The sequence below is a fragment of the Rissa tridactyla genome, chromosome 3 (genome assembly GCF_028500815.1).
Source record: "Rissa tridactyla isolate bRisTri1 chromosome 3, bRisTri1.patW.cur.20221130, whole genome shotgun sequence".
Classification (NCBI taxonomy): Eukaryota; Metazoa; Chordata; class Aves; order Charadriiformes; family Laridae; genus Rissa; species Rissa tridactyla.
This window is the reverse complement of record NC_071468.1, coordinates 19310932-19326086: the sequence shown is the minus strand read 5'-3', so window position 1 is coordinate 19326086 and position 15155 is coordinate 19310932. Positions and strand designations below refer to the sequence as shown.

The following is a 15155-nucleotide window of genomic DNA, read 5'->3' as shown; positions in this document are numbered from 1 at the left end:
TGAGAAGCAAAGAGGACTATTTCCCCCTCCAAATCAAAAATATCTACATAGAAAAATCTGCACAGAATTTATCGAGTCTGCTCTGAACAAATGAAAGTGCTAAACTGACTGGTACAGAATTATTTATGTAAGGAACAAAAATAACTTTTACTACTACTTTCAGTAACCGAAAATGTATATAGCTTCACAAGCTCTTCTACTTTCAGTACTCTCAAAAAACTACTCTGCAGCTTCTGGCTATATCAGGGTAGCAAGAGAGAGAACACCACGTGCGATTTCTTTGCTGTGACTGGGAACTTGCCTTGGGATAGAAAAAAAACTTAAACTCCCCCAGCTCCATGTGTACAAAACCAACTTCCCAGGTTCAAAGAAAGAGAGAAAATCATGCTTTGATATAATAACCAGCTCCAAAAGCCCAAATTGTAAGTAAGTTCTTATCTTCCTGTAACTGTATAAATGCACCAAGCGGTAAGAGCATGTAAGTACTCTTCGTGTGTGTGCTGCATTATTCCCCCTTTCCACATCAACCACCCGGGAACTGGCATGGGACAGCAATATGGAGAACCACTTACACAGACACCAGGAAGAAAATACAACACAGTGACAATACGAGGATGCGTCAGGTTGAAGAGATCAGGTCATCAATTTGAACAGAGTGAAATTACATTGAGGAAGGCCAGACACATACTGCAGTTTTATTTACAAAGCTATAAATCTTCCTTTGAATACAAAATGTTATAAAAGAACTCCTTTCAAATGCACTCAGAATTTTTTTAACATCATATGATATTAATAGCCAGACTTTTTCTACCTGTGTCTTAAAGATAGAAATATTTAAATAATGCAGTTTGTTTTCATTCAGCACAAAAAGAATCCTGGAACACTTTGGATTTAGATTTCTTCTTTAACAGTATGGTTGTTACTATCGCAGTCACTCAAAGAGAGGTGAAATCATAATCAGCATTCACCAAGAGATGATGTAACCTCCCTTTTAAAATAGCTTCTGAAAGAATTGTGACTATTATGAATTATGAAACTGAAACATTAAGACCTGTGTTTGAGCAAACTCTTATTTTGGTTTTATTCCCATTAGTGATGGGTGAGCAGACAGTAGCGGAGCCAGCGCCTGTCCTGCCCTGTGACCTGTACTGCTGGTTTCAGGGTTCAGACTTGGAGATGCACGTAGCAATGGATTACTTCTCCGTTAACACAAACAGGCGCACAACAACATTTTCTATAATCGAGGCTTGTTCAGGACAGCTTTTGTGACACTAAAACCACTTCACTTAGGGAAGCTACTCTGAACTGAAATGGTTGTTCTGGTACAATCAGAAATATAAACACACTTTATTTTGCTACAGAAGTGCTTAAACTGGCTGTTCAGATATTTCCATTCAAATCTCTCTAGATCATATACTTCTGCACTGCTGCCTCCTGTCTATAAGGGAAGAATAGGTGCTGTATGACATGGATTGCCACAGCACAGTAAAACAGTGGAGCTGCTGCATATAAATGAGGTCCAAGTATACGTATGTGCATATTGTTTGTTCAGCAAAATCAAGTCTGAAAGCTCGTGACACAGTAAGTTCCCGTTTTAAAGTGGGCACATTTTCATAAGAATTTTATGTGACCTGGGTCAGCAAACATCTGTCTGAATAAAACACAAAAATCTGATTACAGCTGAAAGGAACTGTATTCAGTAGGAGAATAAAGGCCTGGGGTTTACTACAATGTTGAGCATTTCAGTAACATTGAATACTTCACTATTTCAAAGCGACTTAATTTACCAGCAAGATTGCTTGAGGTTGTAAGGAAAGTGAGATTTCTGGCCCTGCTCAGCCCACGTCGCACAGCACATCTGGGAGTCTCCCAGAGTAACCAAGGGTGGACAAGGTTTGTCCCTTTCTAGTGACAGCCACCCCTTCTGCTATTCATCAGCAGCATCCAGGCTCCTCTAAGATAGTTCAACAACATATGTTGATTTTATGTATGTACATAGCATCTTGAACTATAGATTTGTACATAACATGCACAGCTGACAGACTTCTCTGTCTCATGTTACCAGCTTCCAGAAACATCTCCCCACCGATTTTAACTTCTCCTTTGCTGTGAGCAGTGTTCAGTATAAGAAGTTGTTAAGACTCCAACATTAAAACCCATGCTAACTATGATGACATGGGCAGAAGTACAAGAAGGCTCCGCAGCTGTTCTCCAAAATAATTATTTTTACTTTGCACACGGGCTGCTTGTATTTAGGTCACTGTTTTTGTATCTTCACACCCAGCAGGATCTGCTTGGTATACCCCTTGGAGGCAGACCAGAAGACATTCAAACGAGGAGAAAAGCCTCACTGCCCCTGCTTCCTTGTCCACTCAGTTCACCTCACCTTCCCGCCGGTCCTGCCCAAAGCTGAGCAACGCTGAAACGCAACAAGCAAATATTCCATGTAAAAAGCTACAAGGCCAACCATTTTTAAAGGCTTCCTAGGGCAGCAAAGAAACTAATCCTAAGGGAGAAGACCTGAGGCAAACCTAACCAAGTCTTCTCTGAGCCCACCTATGGCACAGCGCAGAGGAGGAGGAGGGCAGAAAACCTGCTCTATGAGACTAACGAGGCAGCAGGCTGCTTCTTCTCCAGGCCTTAATGGGGTTTTGTCAACCATAAGAGATACTGACAGGTCTCACAATGAGGTGGACATAAACAAGTTAGGGTAAATTGCAGTCTTCCTATAGTCAAGAGTAGCTCCAGATTATTATTTTTTTTTAAATTACAGTTTGTTGACTTTATCATTAATTGCAAACCAAGAAAGCACTCTCAACAGCTGTTGCTAAAAGAAGTATTATTTTCCCCCTACAGTACATGCTCTACTTCCCTAAGAATAAATTTGTCTGAAACAAATTTATTTACTAAAGTCAGCACTTTTTTTTTTTCCTAGGAGGAAGCAGACTTTGTGCACTGTAAATAGGTTATTAGGGTCCACTCCAGACAACAAGACTGAATCTATAGGCAAAAAATTTCCATATTCCTGTTTCCTGGTACAGCAATCAGAAAGGAGATGAGGGACTGCTGTGCCGGCTGCAGTGGTACTACATCAACATTAGCCACGCTACCAGCAGTACTGAAGTTACCGATGATGGATGAGATGAACAACAAGCACCAGGACCAGGTAACCCACAAGTAACTGCCATCCTCCCTTGGGATACAGCCTCTCCTGAGGCAGCCGGAGCAGGAGGCATCAACAGCAACAGATGGGGAGCAGAGAAACAGAGAAACGTATCTAGCAGCTCCTTGCTCCAAAAATATTGGAAGTTTGTTGCTTCTGCGTGGAAGCACAAACTGAGACAAACCTGTAGTTCCAGGCAGAGGGAAAGTGGTCAGGCTGACAGCAGCTTTTGCCCTTGCAGATTCTCCATTGTCTAATAAGAGGCAGTTACTGGCTTTTTACCTGCAGCCACAGGGCCTGACCAAGACTCCTCTCTTCTATTCAGAGGCCCTTTGTCACAAAATCCATGGAAATAATAGCTGAAGGTTTCCACCCCCATAAGCTTGGGTTGAAATTGTCTGCTGAAATTTTCCGATGCGACGCTGAATGCTGCTGGCCAGGCAGAAAATTCAGACACGTTTTAGCATCACACGAGAACTTTTTCCTTATGGAGCAAAGCTAAAAATAAGGGAGAAGCTCAAGGTTCAAAAACCAACAAGACAGTGAGCTAACTTGTCCTAACCACTGACAGCACAGCCCCATCAAGCACAACAGTGTTGTATGCCCAGAGGAAAGGGCTGTCCCAGCTCTCCAGAAAAGGGGCAGCAGCATTGGTGTGGAGGTACGAAAGGCTGTGATGAGGCCCACAGGTAGCAGACGATGTGTCAGGGGCAGTCCCCTCGCACTATCATTTACCAAGCTCTCTGGTAGGACTGTATTCCAGCACTCCCCTCTTGCGCAGCTGCTGGCTTTCTGCTGGCAGGGCGTTTACCCCAGAAAAGAGGGAAGAGAAGTGCGGAGGCAGAAAAGAAGAGTTACGCTTTTTTGCACCCTCTCTGCTGGACAGTCTCGCAGCCACAGACTAAAGAAGGCATCATGTCTCAAGCACTAGATGTTTACAGTTCTAGCACTAAGGGTGATCATGCACTTTCTCAATCCTCTGTCAAAAAATCCCATGACTACATCAGCCACTATGAGAATTCAGAGTGTTAAGATTATTCTTGGTCATCTTTCAGTTCAGAACAAAAAAAAAAAAATTAAAAATCCTATTTACTACATGAAAAAAGGAATCCATGAGAAAGAAAATTCCTTTACTGTTTTAAGATTGCCTGTGCCTTGGTATTCCGAAAGGGTATGCAGACACTGGAGCTCACAGTATCCATCTCATTGGAAGAATGGAAACTATTTTAGGAAGAAAATGAAAAAACAAAACCTACAACCCCAAATTACCTTTTCTACATGCACAAATCCCAATAAAAAGGGGGTGAAAACACCATCACCACAGGTGTTTTAAAAAAGGATCTTTTAAAAAGTGCTAACAGTAAACAGACACCATCCCAAATATGCCTCAAAAGCAGCTAACACTGTGCTAGATTCTTTTGCTTTTTGTGGTATGAGAGGAAGTGGTGAAAAATGGGTCAGGACTTTTCCATTCTTAAAATTTTCTTACATGTCAAAGACAAAGGAATGCAAGGGGAAGTTTTATGAATATTCACTTGCTCAACTTAAGAGCACTTATTCCAAGTACTCTATCCAGTTAAGATCTCCTCTTGAAGAGAAAAAGGAGTTGAAAAACCTTGTTCTCTTTAAATTTTTCACAGCTTTATAAACTATTGCTCAGGCTACCTACAGCAAGAGACAAACCACTAAATCGGTTTCCCAAGAGACAGTAGGTAGAACCAGAAGAAAAAACCAGCCAAGCAGTTAAGAACACCTAAACAGACTCACCCATCTGCCAACATGGCCAGAGCTATAATCATGTCAGGTGTCACCAGGAGCTGTCAAGGTTAAGTCCTCTGCTAATAAACCACAGATAAATCAGCAACAGGTTGGTTTGGAAATTTACAGGCTGCTGAGTTAGATCTTTGCTGGAAAAGAGAATTAAGCTGTTTTGACAGCTCTTTTCTGTTCTTTTAAATCTCCTCCTATGTACTGCCATAAACAAAGGGATTCAGAGTTTACTTAACAAGCAGTGACTGAAAGTAAAGGAAGTTCACAGTGCACGCCAAGTGGCAGCGTACAATGTACTGCCAACTGTATTCAATGGTCCATATTCTCCAATTACTTAATTTAATTTGGCTTTTGATATTAACAGTACAGGCTATGCAAATACTCTTCCCAAGCACAGCTGGGAGGGGAAAGTCAGTTTATGATACTGGATTTAAAAGTACAGGCATCAGCACATTAGAAGAAAGTTCAAGACAGCTACCATCTTAAGAGCATCAGGCAGCAACATATCTAATGGAAAGCCCAGAGCTGACTTAGGGAATGTCTTTGGTCTGCTTGGCCTTAAAGAAAGGTGACAGGGCTTGTCCCAACAGGTGGAGATAAATATATGCTTCCAGCAAAGCTGCACACCCATCAAAACACGTATCTCCCACCACAACAGCCAATGCCACCCATCCAGCAGCTCCAAACAGCTCTGACCCACCAGACAGCAGCAAGGAAGCAAACATTACTTTGTGGATAAAGAAAGAAAATGCAGTGAACATGAAGGGTGAGTAGTCATTACAGGTCCTTGTGGAGATGGCATCAAGGAAATGAGTGGTAGTAATTCAGGCCATGGTAATATGGGAGTCAAAACTGATGTGATACGATAGAGTCTTAAAATGCCCCTATTTGTTTAAATTCAATTGACCCTGGAATTAGAAATTATTTTGTCCTTGTGATGTTTGGTCAGCGCCAAAGTCATTTTTCAAAACAGATCTATTAGAAAAGAAAGATCAGATCTGCTAGTGCGCTGTTAGGCTCTGATGCAGCAGCTCACCCAAAACAAAGCCCACAGAATGACTGCAGGAGACTGAGCATGCACATGAAAAAAAACCCCAAACCAGTTTGTGCTAAAATAAATACACAGAGCCACAGAGATCTCAGTTCAGCAGCTGCAGACAGTTAAGCAGCTGCAGAGCCTGGCCACAGCTTTGGAGTAATCCTCAAGAAAGTCTCCTTAAATAATAATAAAATAGAAATAAAAAAGAACCCCCAATAATGACTTTCCACTACAAAGAGAAGCTCAACAGGCAAACGAGAATGACTTCTGCACTGCTCATCTTTACAGGCAGCTGGAAACGATAGTTCAGGAGGGCCTGCACTTCTGATTCATCTCAAAAGCTTGTGCGCTTGGAAGCCCTACAGTGACAGCACAGGGCACTGACTCAGGATCTGGGTGATTTAGCTGAAGCACTTTAAGATGCTCTTGCCCGCAGCTGTGGCTCATCACACCCCTCTGGCAGGTTTTCCTCCCCTCTGGATCAGGGCAGCATTAAGGGAGGTGCGTACGCTCCTCGGCTGCTGCAATTCACACACACGGTACAAATCAGAACTGGAATTGGTGGCAGTTGGCATTAACCCATCAGGCGACCAGACTGTCATCCTGCCACTGTGTCAGGGTGGAGGGAAGCAGAGGAAGCTTAATGCTAAGGGACAGTGACATCTCAGCCCCACTCTTGAATCCAGAAAGCCTCATGAGTCAGAGCCTTAGACAACAGCAATGTTAGTTATGTTTCTGCTAATTTTAGCTCATGCTTAACCCACAGTTCCCAAGTCCCTTTCCAGGTGCCAACAGCCACAACTACCCTACACCTCAACTGCCAAAACATACAGCTTCCCAGCTGCGAGGCTCTGATGCACTTACATAAACTCTGTGCTGCAGAAAGACATTTTTCAAAGACAACAAGGGGAAGAAAACAAGGACGGCTTTATTTACCCTATTGCTGTGTGCCTATCTTAAAATAAGGAACAAAAGTTCAGCTGCATAGCTCCTGCATTTCAGAGTCCACTCCGGGGCGTGCAGAAGAGGCTTGGTGCAGAGGGCGGCTCGGGAGCGTCCCACAGCAAGGCAGCAAACAACCCGCCAGGCTCAGCTTCTACCCCGAGGAGTAAAAGGAAAGAGAGGGGCAAGGGAAACAAACACAGACTTCACACACTCAGAGTAAACTGGGAAAGCTTTTAGAAGTAAACAAACAACCCCCCACACTCCGCCCCCATATTCTCAGAAAGCCACCCAAGCAGAATGCTTTTACTACGGTAACTGAAGGGTTTGTTTTATAAGAAGAGTTTTCTCAGATTTAGTCAACCTTATCGGCCTCCTCCTCCTCTCCTTATTCACACTAAGCTGTGAAAGGGACTTCGGCTCTCTCCGACCAATTAAAAACTAATTGCAGCAACAGACTGGCACTATACAGCCTGAGCAGCCCGAGAGACTGAAGCCTCAGCTCAGATGAGGCCTACACAATGTTGTAATATTTCATTTTATTTAATCTCATAACACAAAGAGTTGAAAAGAGTATTCAGAGGGATCCAGTCCTGAAAAAAATTATAATCTTTATTGCAGCTCAAGTCCACTGAGTTCAAAGGGACAGTACATGTACTTTACTGTATGCATGCAACACAGTGCCTGCAGGAACAGAGCCAGGTTTTATTTATTTGTAAAGCTCTGCAAGGAAGTTACACACACACACACAGTTTCTCTCTCCAAAAAAATAACGCTGTATTACAATGTAAGTTAGTGTATTTTATTTATTCAAGGAGACATCCTCATCCCTTTAAGTGAATGAATGACAGACCAATAGGATGGCATTGTCTACAACTTGGATATAACCTAATATTTTCTGCTTTACACAATTATTTTTGTTACTGCTAGGACAGTAAACTATGTCAAAGAATTGCTGGAAAGAATTGTGTCTCTCAAAGACAAATAAAATTCAGAACAAGCATTTATGACAAACCCAAACCTTTCTACCTTATGGATACTAAACTTCATGCCTAGTTCTACCAATGAGGTCTTTCAGAAACCGAACACAGATTTTCAAATACTCTCAAAGAGTTGCTGCAAATAGAAAATGGAGTATGCAGTACTGACAAGCTGAAAAACTCAGCAGCAAGAAAGATTTCACGTACACCCATACCTCTCCTATTGAGATCTCTTCACTGCACAATACATAACCAACAACTTTTATGAGAAATCCCAAACTTGTGGTCCATGGAACAGACATAGGGCTATAAAAGGGGCCATAAGGCTAAATTGGTAAGGTAGGGAAGCAACACAACTGGTGTTAAGGAGTCAGGATTGGCAGACAACTCCTGACAAAAGTCTGGCAGATAGCCAAAAGGAACAGATCTACATGTTTGAAATCAACAATTTTCTTTGAGAAGAGAGATGCAAGGTGGCAGAGAACTGCTTTTGTGTGCGGACAGCAAGTGTGTTTTAACTGACTACAGGAAGAAAGGGACAGAACTGACCTGTCAGGCAGCTGGTGGTGATTATGTGGAAAGAGTAAGTTTGATGCATAACTTAAGCCCTCAAAAAGTCCCGAGTCAAAACTGGAAATGAATGGAGAAGAAAACGCAGAATTGTATTTGCAGATGGGGATTATTGTGTGTGGAATCAGAGAACTCAATGAAGAGTGTAAGGACACAGCCTAATTTAATTGAGAAGGAGAAAAGAAGCTAAAAAGCAGGAGAAATTGCATGATGCTTTCCTTGCACAAGCTTGGTTACAGTATAGCTACATGGTTAACACACAAATGCAAATCCGATCAAAAGCTTGGAAGAGCAAGCCTGTGACAAAAAGCATGGTTCACAGCAAAACTAACTCAGAGATCCTGAATTCACCTGTAACTGTATCTCTTTTTGTCACACGTTTCAATGTGATCATCCTTAAATAATTAAAAGCACTTAGGTGCTCACAAAATCCCCTCCTGACAACCATGCCACGCCAGGAAACAAACTGACCAATTTAACAGCCTGACCCTGCAGCGGCAACCCCCAAGGATTTCCACAGAAACCAGTTAACTCCAGTTCTTTCAGTGGCCTTCAGCACTGAGGAGTTTGCTGGAAAGCAGCGACCAGAAGGCAAGCAGACTGGTGTGAACCGTGGAATCTCAAAAAGCTCATTTTTCTTCCATGCACAGTGCATGCCAAATCTTAAAATTCCTGCAGCATCCAGTTATGAAACTACAATAGAAGAGAAAAACAGATGGCTAAAGTCTTTTGGGGAAAAAAAAAAAAAAAAAGATTAAGCATTACTTCATTTCCAAAAGAGAAAGATGTATATTTGAAAATACAGGACCTACTTCAGACCATACCTAGTTGATACAAAAATAGGGAACTTGCCTTATGGAAATGAAGCCTGCCTTCAGCTAAGGCAGTGTACAAGAAAAGTTTAATCCTTTTAGAACATCATGGGTCGCTGTATCTTTAAGTGGGATTTAAAAGCAAAGCAGTTCATATAGGACATGACAGGTATTCCAAACTTTGTAAAACATAACATATTTCTTTATCTCTAAAACAACTGCTGAATGGCAAATCCTGTAGGAAAGGCTCCAAAAGCAGTTAAGTTTTTAAGCAGTTAGGACCTACACTGAGGTGAGCAGCTTTCTTGCTCATAAAAGCATCTAGTGGAGAAGGACATATGAGGAACTTGGCAACCTCAACTCTAAGTTAGGCCATCCTCTGTGGAAACCAGTTAATACTACACTTGAAGCCTCTATTGAGTCCTTGACTTGTGAGGTATCACACAAAAATAAGGAAACATAAAAGCCATCCTAGAGACTCGTGTGTTCAGCATTAGACGCTTCAGCACCCCTGTAAAACAGCCATCACAGCTTCACGTCCGAGTACTGGAACTGATCTCTGGTCCAAAGGAGCATTTCCTCCTGAGAGGCTCCCCTGCTGAGCCTGTGCCTCAGACAAGCCGTGACTCTGTTGCCTGAAGAAAGCCCTCCAGCAGCCAAGAAGCCCCAGAGTGCACAAGAGGTGCATGCCAGGGCGGCAGGATTGACATGGGATCAACAGGAGACCTGGGCTTCTCCAAACCAGCAGCTGGGATTGGCAGAAAACCCAAAGGCATCTCAAACAGTGCCAGACACCAGCGTTCAGGCAACTGAACTGACTCCCCAGCACAAGTTGCAGCACTACACCTGCCAACGATGGCCTACAATCCTATCCTACACAGCCACAGCCTGCACCGCCAGCACAGAGCAGTAAACACAACTTCTGTAGAAGTCTAAGCAAAATGCATGAGACTGATTTCTGGTTTTGTTCAACATCTCTGCACTAAGCAGAAGGACTAAATTAACTCTGTCCTACCACACACAGTCCTTCCAGGCCAGGGCTGCACCTCACTGGTGAGGCCAGGTGGAAAATCCTGTGCTTATTCCAAGGGTAAGTGGAGGATGACACACTCCAGCACTGCCAAGCAAGCACCTTCCAAAAAAACCCAAGTGCTTATGTGATTAATGCAAAGCATTACGTTTTCACAGTAGCTGGAGTCATGAAGCCATATTAAAGACCAAGGCCAAAATTTATTTATTTATTTATTTTTAATGAAAGGTTCCAAACTAACTAACTGCTCAATTTTTCAAAGGTACCGAGCAGCCACAATAATTAGGTCTGGGTCAGCAGGAGCAGCCAGAATGCCACAGAAGCAGCTCAGCCCTGTTAATTACCTGAAAATTAGGTTTTTCTAATGGAACAGTGACAACACTGGACACTCCATCACAACCTGTCCCCCCAAAAGCATCGCCAACGAAAAGCAATCACCTGAGAGTGGCTGTCTTTAATCATTAGCAGGGACAAGAATCAGAAATTAGAGAGAGCAGAAAAAGCAAGCAAAGGAGTTTCAGCCTGTGCTGGACAAATGCTGCTGTATCTAGAGATAATCATTTTAAAGAGTGAAGCAGCAACACCAGAGTAACAGCAACTTTCCACACAGCCAACGTAACTCCAGAAACAAGAGCAAGAGCTATTCTGAACACTAAGTTAAAAAAAAAAAATCCAAATCAGTACAAGTTCAGAGGAGACAAAAGGTATTAAAGTCAACCAGAAACACACCCAACGTTGCAAACCACACATGATCAGTTACAAAAATATTCTAACACACAAGTAATTTTCTGAAGAGTTAGACAAATGTAAACGTTCACGGACAGACCCGCAGCCTGTTTTGGTCATGCACAATCCTTGCTCACAGACAGATCTCAGTTCAAGTGTGTTTATGACTGCATTGTCATTTATTTTAAAATATGAATGGAGCATTCTTTTTCTCCAGAAACACTGCATTGTTAAAATGCCAGTACATTAAAATAACTTACTGCTTACTACGTTTCAATCAAAAAACCTACAGACTACAGCACTGACACTTAATATATATTGAGTGCTTTCAGCAAGAACAGCATATGGAGTTCATTTCTGCTGTTTTATTCTCGCATGGGCCAAACTCAGAGACTCACAACAGACATAGAGGAAGCAGTGAGGCTGTCAGCACACACAAAACTATCTTCTCCAAAGTTAAGGAGAGACTTAGTTGAAGGTTCTCAAAATACATAAATATTTACCCTTTTGTTTCATATAGCAGTTCCACTTACAGCAGAAATATTGTATTTTGGTTTGCATACTTAAAGAACATTTTTGTTGAGGTTCTCCAAACAAGAGGAAGTAGAATAGAAAAGCCTACAATCAAATGACTCTGTGAGTGATGTTTTTCCCTATTGTTATTTTTCCTAGAATTCATCCATATTTCACCACCATACTGTTCCTTCGTCATAACCAACACAAGCACTGATCTTGCATGTATTTAAATACAAGAATGTAAAATGAAGATTCAGAAAGACAACCTATTTTTAAGAAATTAGTTGCATATCTGAGGTTTTGAAAGGCTGTTTCACTACTTCATGCACAGTCATTTTGCTAGGTGGGCGCTCTAGTTTATGATTAAACAATAAGCTAATTGTTTCTAAAATAACAAGATTGTTCACAAGAGAACTTTTGTGTGTGACTTTTTCTTAAATCAAGTGAAAGTTAGCTGCAGATCCAATTTGAACATTCCGCTGCAGCATTATCATTCTTTAGTGCTGAAGCATTCTGCAAGTTCTGAAGCAAAGGCTGAATCAAAGTGAAAATGAAAGCCAAAACAGGCTAGTTTACGCAAACAAAACATAAAAAGTGATAACACAACTGCTGAAATAGACCTGATAAGCCAAAATTACTGTGGAAAACTATTTGGCCTGAACTAGACAGTAGATCCCATGAGACAATCACGACAGCCTCTTTCAGTGTTTAAAATGTTTTTATATGTAGTTTATTCTGTGAATGCACGTTGAACTTCTAAAATGATTCTCTTTCTTAATAATCTTTCAAAACATTTTAGGCAAGAAGATAACTTGTTAAAAAAACCATTTTAACCTGTGTTCCTTTAAGACAGCAGCGAGCAGCCTTCCAGCATATTTGACAGAGATTTCCAACTCCAAGAGATAGAATTTAAATTTGTAGAGGCAATTACTCATAAACAGTGAAAGCAGCAAATGCAAGCACCAAACTTGCCAACAAGAAGAAAGGCCAAGTATTAGAAAAGAGGCCGCAGTTTATTACAAGGCAATTTGAACATCTCAGTCCACGAGGTCTGGAAAGTACTTTCTCTGTCCCCTGACGCTACAGGCTCACACTAATGTAAGGAATTATGACAGTAAATTCAATATTCCAAACATATAAAACAGCACTTAAGTATTTGTATAATGGAGATCTTTGCTTGACTATTTAAAAGTAGCTTCTAGTCTTCCCTAGCAGATTTATTTAAGCTCATTTTGAACAGGAAGGAAGATGGGCCAGACCCATACCATTAACTGTTAATTGCTGCCTAGTCAGCTCCAAAGCCATCCAACTGGACCACTGCTACACAAAATTTTTGTCTGACGAAACAAATACCTTAAGACAATTCCCAAGGATCTGCCAGTAAAAGATGGAAAGGAAGGAGAGACAACACATCTTCAGGTAAAAAAAAAAAGTCAAAATCGAAATGGGTATCTACCCACCACCACTGATTAAAACACCACCATCTTCAGGACTGATCTCAAATGCCTCATTCAGCTAACAACAGCATCAGCAGGTAACACTGAGCATCAAGAGTTGAGTTAGAAGTTGGAGAACATCTCTTGGTAAATATAAAAAAAACAAACCAAACAACAACAACCAAAACCACACCACTAAATCACAGATGCCAAGCTAACAAACGCACCATCCTCTGCATGATAACAACAATGCCAGCTAAGAAATCAGAGTACAGAACAAAACCAACAGGTCCAAGATAAGTACGCAGCAAAGTGCTCAAGAAAGACCAGCAGCCCATGCAGCTGCCTCTGCAATGGGTAGGCAAGTGAAAGCGAGGGGAGGCAAGACCAATGTACACACATCAAACAATACAAAATGAGCAACAACCTTCCTATTTCAGCACCAGCAACTTACTCCACTATTTGTGCAGCAACATGAGCCGCTTCTTACCATTTTTTGGTGCACTCCACCATCAGCTCCTGGTAAGAGGCCACAAACTGGAACTTGGATGCGTGTTTCCCAACACGCTGCAGTCTTTTCCAAACTGAAGCCATGATGGCGAGAAAAAACCAGTCCTCTTACACAGCAGTAACTCTGCAAATACCAACGTAGGTTCAAGAGCGTGTGTGCTCAATACTAGCAGATTTATATACAAACGCTGTAAAAACAGTGCACGAGAAACTTGATGGGATGTCTACAATTCATATTCTGCCTCTCCCTTCTTCAGTGTAAATCCCAGTCTAGCTGAATGGCTCATCACTGTCCAGGAGCAGCATGCAATTGGAGCAGACAGGTAACTGAAAGGAAGTTCTCTCATGGAATAATCATTCCTCACACTTCAGATGATGTGGAGACTGCAGGACTGGAAGACAAATAAGACGGGGGAGAAAGCATTGGTTAATGTACTCCATACTACAGTGCTGCAATTGCACGTGATCTTGTACCTTTCAGACAACTACAATGAACCACAAAAACATACCCCTTTCCTGTTGTCATCCCCCCCCCTCCAATTAAATAAATAAATAAGAATGCTGCAGCAATTTCAGGAATGCAAACCACGAGTCTGTTTGGAAACATATCAACATGTCCTTTTATCAGCACCATCGTAATTGGCAACAACAACAAAAAAAGGGCAGGTCAGGGCCATACCGAATCCTTATGAAGCATCTCCGGGAAGCAATGCAAAGTGGCTGAGGTGCTGCCAATATGCACCCAGAGGGAGGGACACGGGGAGATGAAGACAAGTTCTTTGTCTTGATGACAAAAGGTGTAACAGTTGTTTCCTCTCTCTCTCACACGCACACACACACCTCCCGCTCCCATTTCTCTTTCCAAGGAGGAGGAACAGCCAAGAAGCCGGCAAGGGAGTGTTAATACTTAAATGCCTGTGCCAGGGTGAGGAGAAGGAGGATGAAAGAGGAAGGGGCATTTCCTGAGCCCTGGCTGCCCAGGATTCCCCATCCTCCTCCTTGAAATGGAAATGCCCCGCCATCCTGAACCGAGAAACGCTCACCGGGGAGGTGAGAAACCCAGATGAGTCTTCTCCCTCCGCAGGAAAGCGGCATCTCTGAGGGGCACGGAGGAAAAAACCCTTCTCATTAGGAATACGGGGAAGCAGAAGGCGGGGAGAAGGCAAGGTACGATGGCATTAAAGCTGGCAAAGGAGGCAACCAGGGGTGCAGGGATGCCCCGCTGGAGGGGGCCCTCCCCAGGGAGCCCCGGGGCGAGGAGCGCCCCGCTCCGCCCCACCGGCCCCTGTCACCTCAGCGTCCAGCCCGCCGGGGCAGCCCCCCCGCCGCCCGCAGCCCTTGGGGCTTTAAAAATTAACACGCCAACGGCGGGGAGCGGGAAGGGGGGGGGGCGAGACGCGGGGCAGCTCCCTCCGCCCCACGGCACTCACCTCACGGGCGGTCCCCGGCACCAGACGGCAAGGCGAGAGGCAGCGCTGCCGCTGCCCATTACTGCGGCAGCGCCCTGCGGCTGTCGTCTCCCGCCTCCTCCTCCTCCTGTAGCCTCATGGCGAGCACCAGGCACACACCGCTTGCCCTCACCGAGCTGGGCAGCCCGCCCGGGTCCCACCGCGCCTCACGCCGCCACCATCACCCTCCTGCCGGCGCTGCGCCTCGCCTCA

The 15155-nt window shown here is 43.2% G+C and overlaps 1 protein-coding gene across 8 annotated transcripts in view; it reads right to left on the bottom strand.

Annotated features, from left to right (window-relative positions):
* The window catches only part of EHBP1 (EH domain binding protein 1), a 231021-nt gene extending 215866 nt beyond the window's left edge, over nucleotides 1-15155 (bottom strand). For all 8 annotated transcript variants that reach the window (XM_054194439.1, XM_054194431.1, XM_054194432.1 and 5 more), the window contains exons 1-2: nucleotides 14925-15155; nucleotides 13475-13886 (exon numbers count right to left, since the gene is read on the bottom strand). In XM_054194439.1, coding sequence (XP_054050414.1) covers nucleotides 13475-13578 — 104 coding nt within the window. In that variant the 5' untranslated portion in view covers nucleotides 13579-13886; nucleotides 14925-15155. The remainder of the gene's footprint in view (nucleotides 1-13474; nucleotides 13887-14924) is intronic.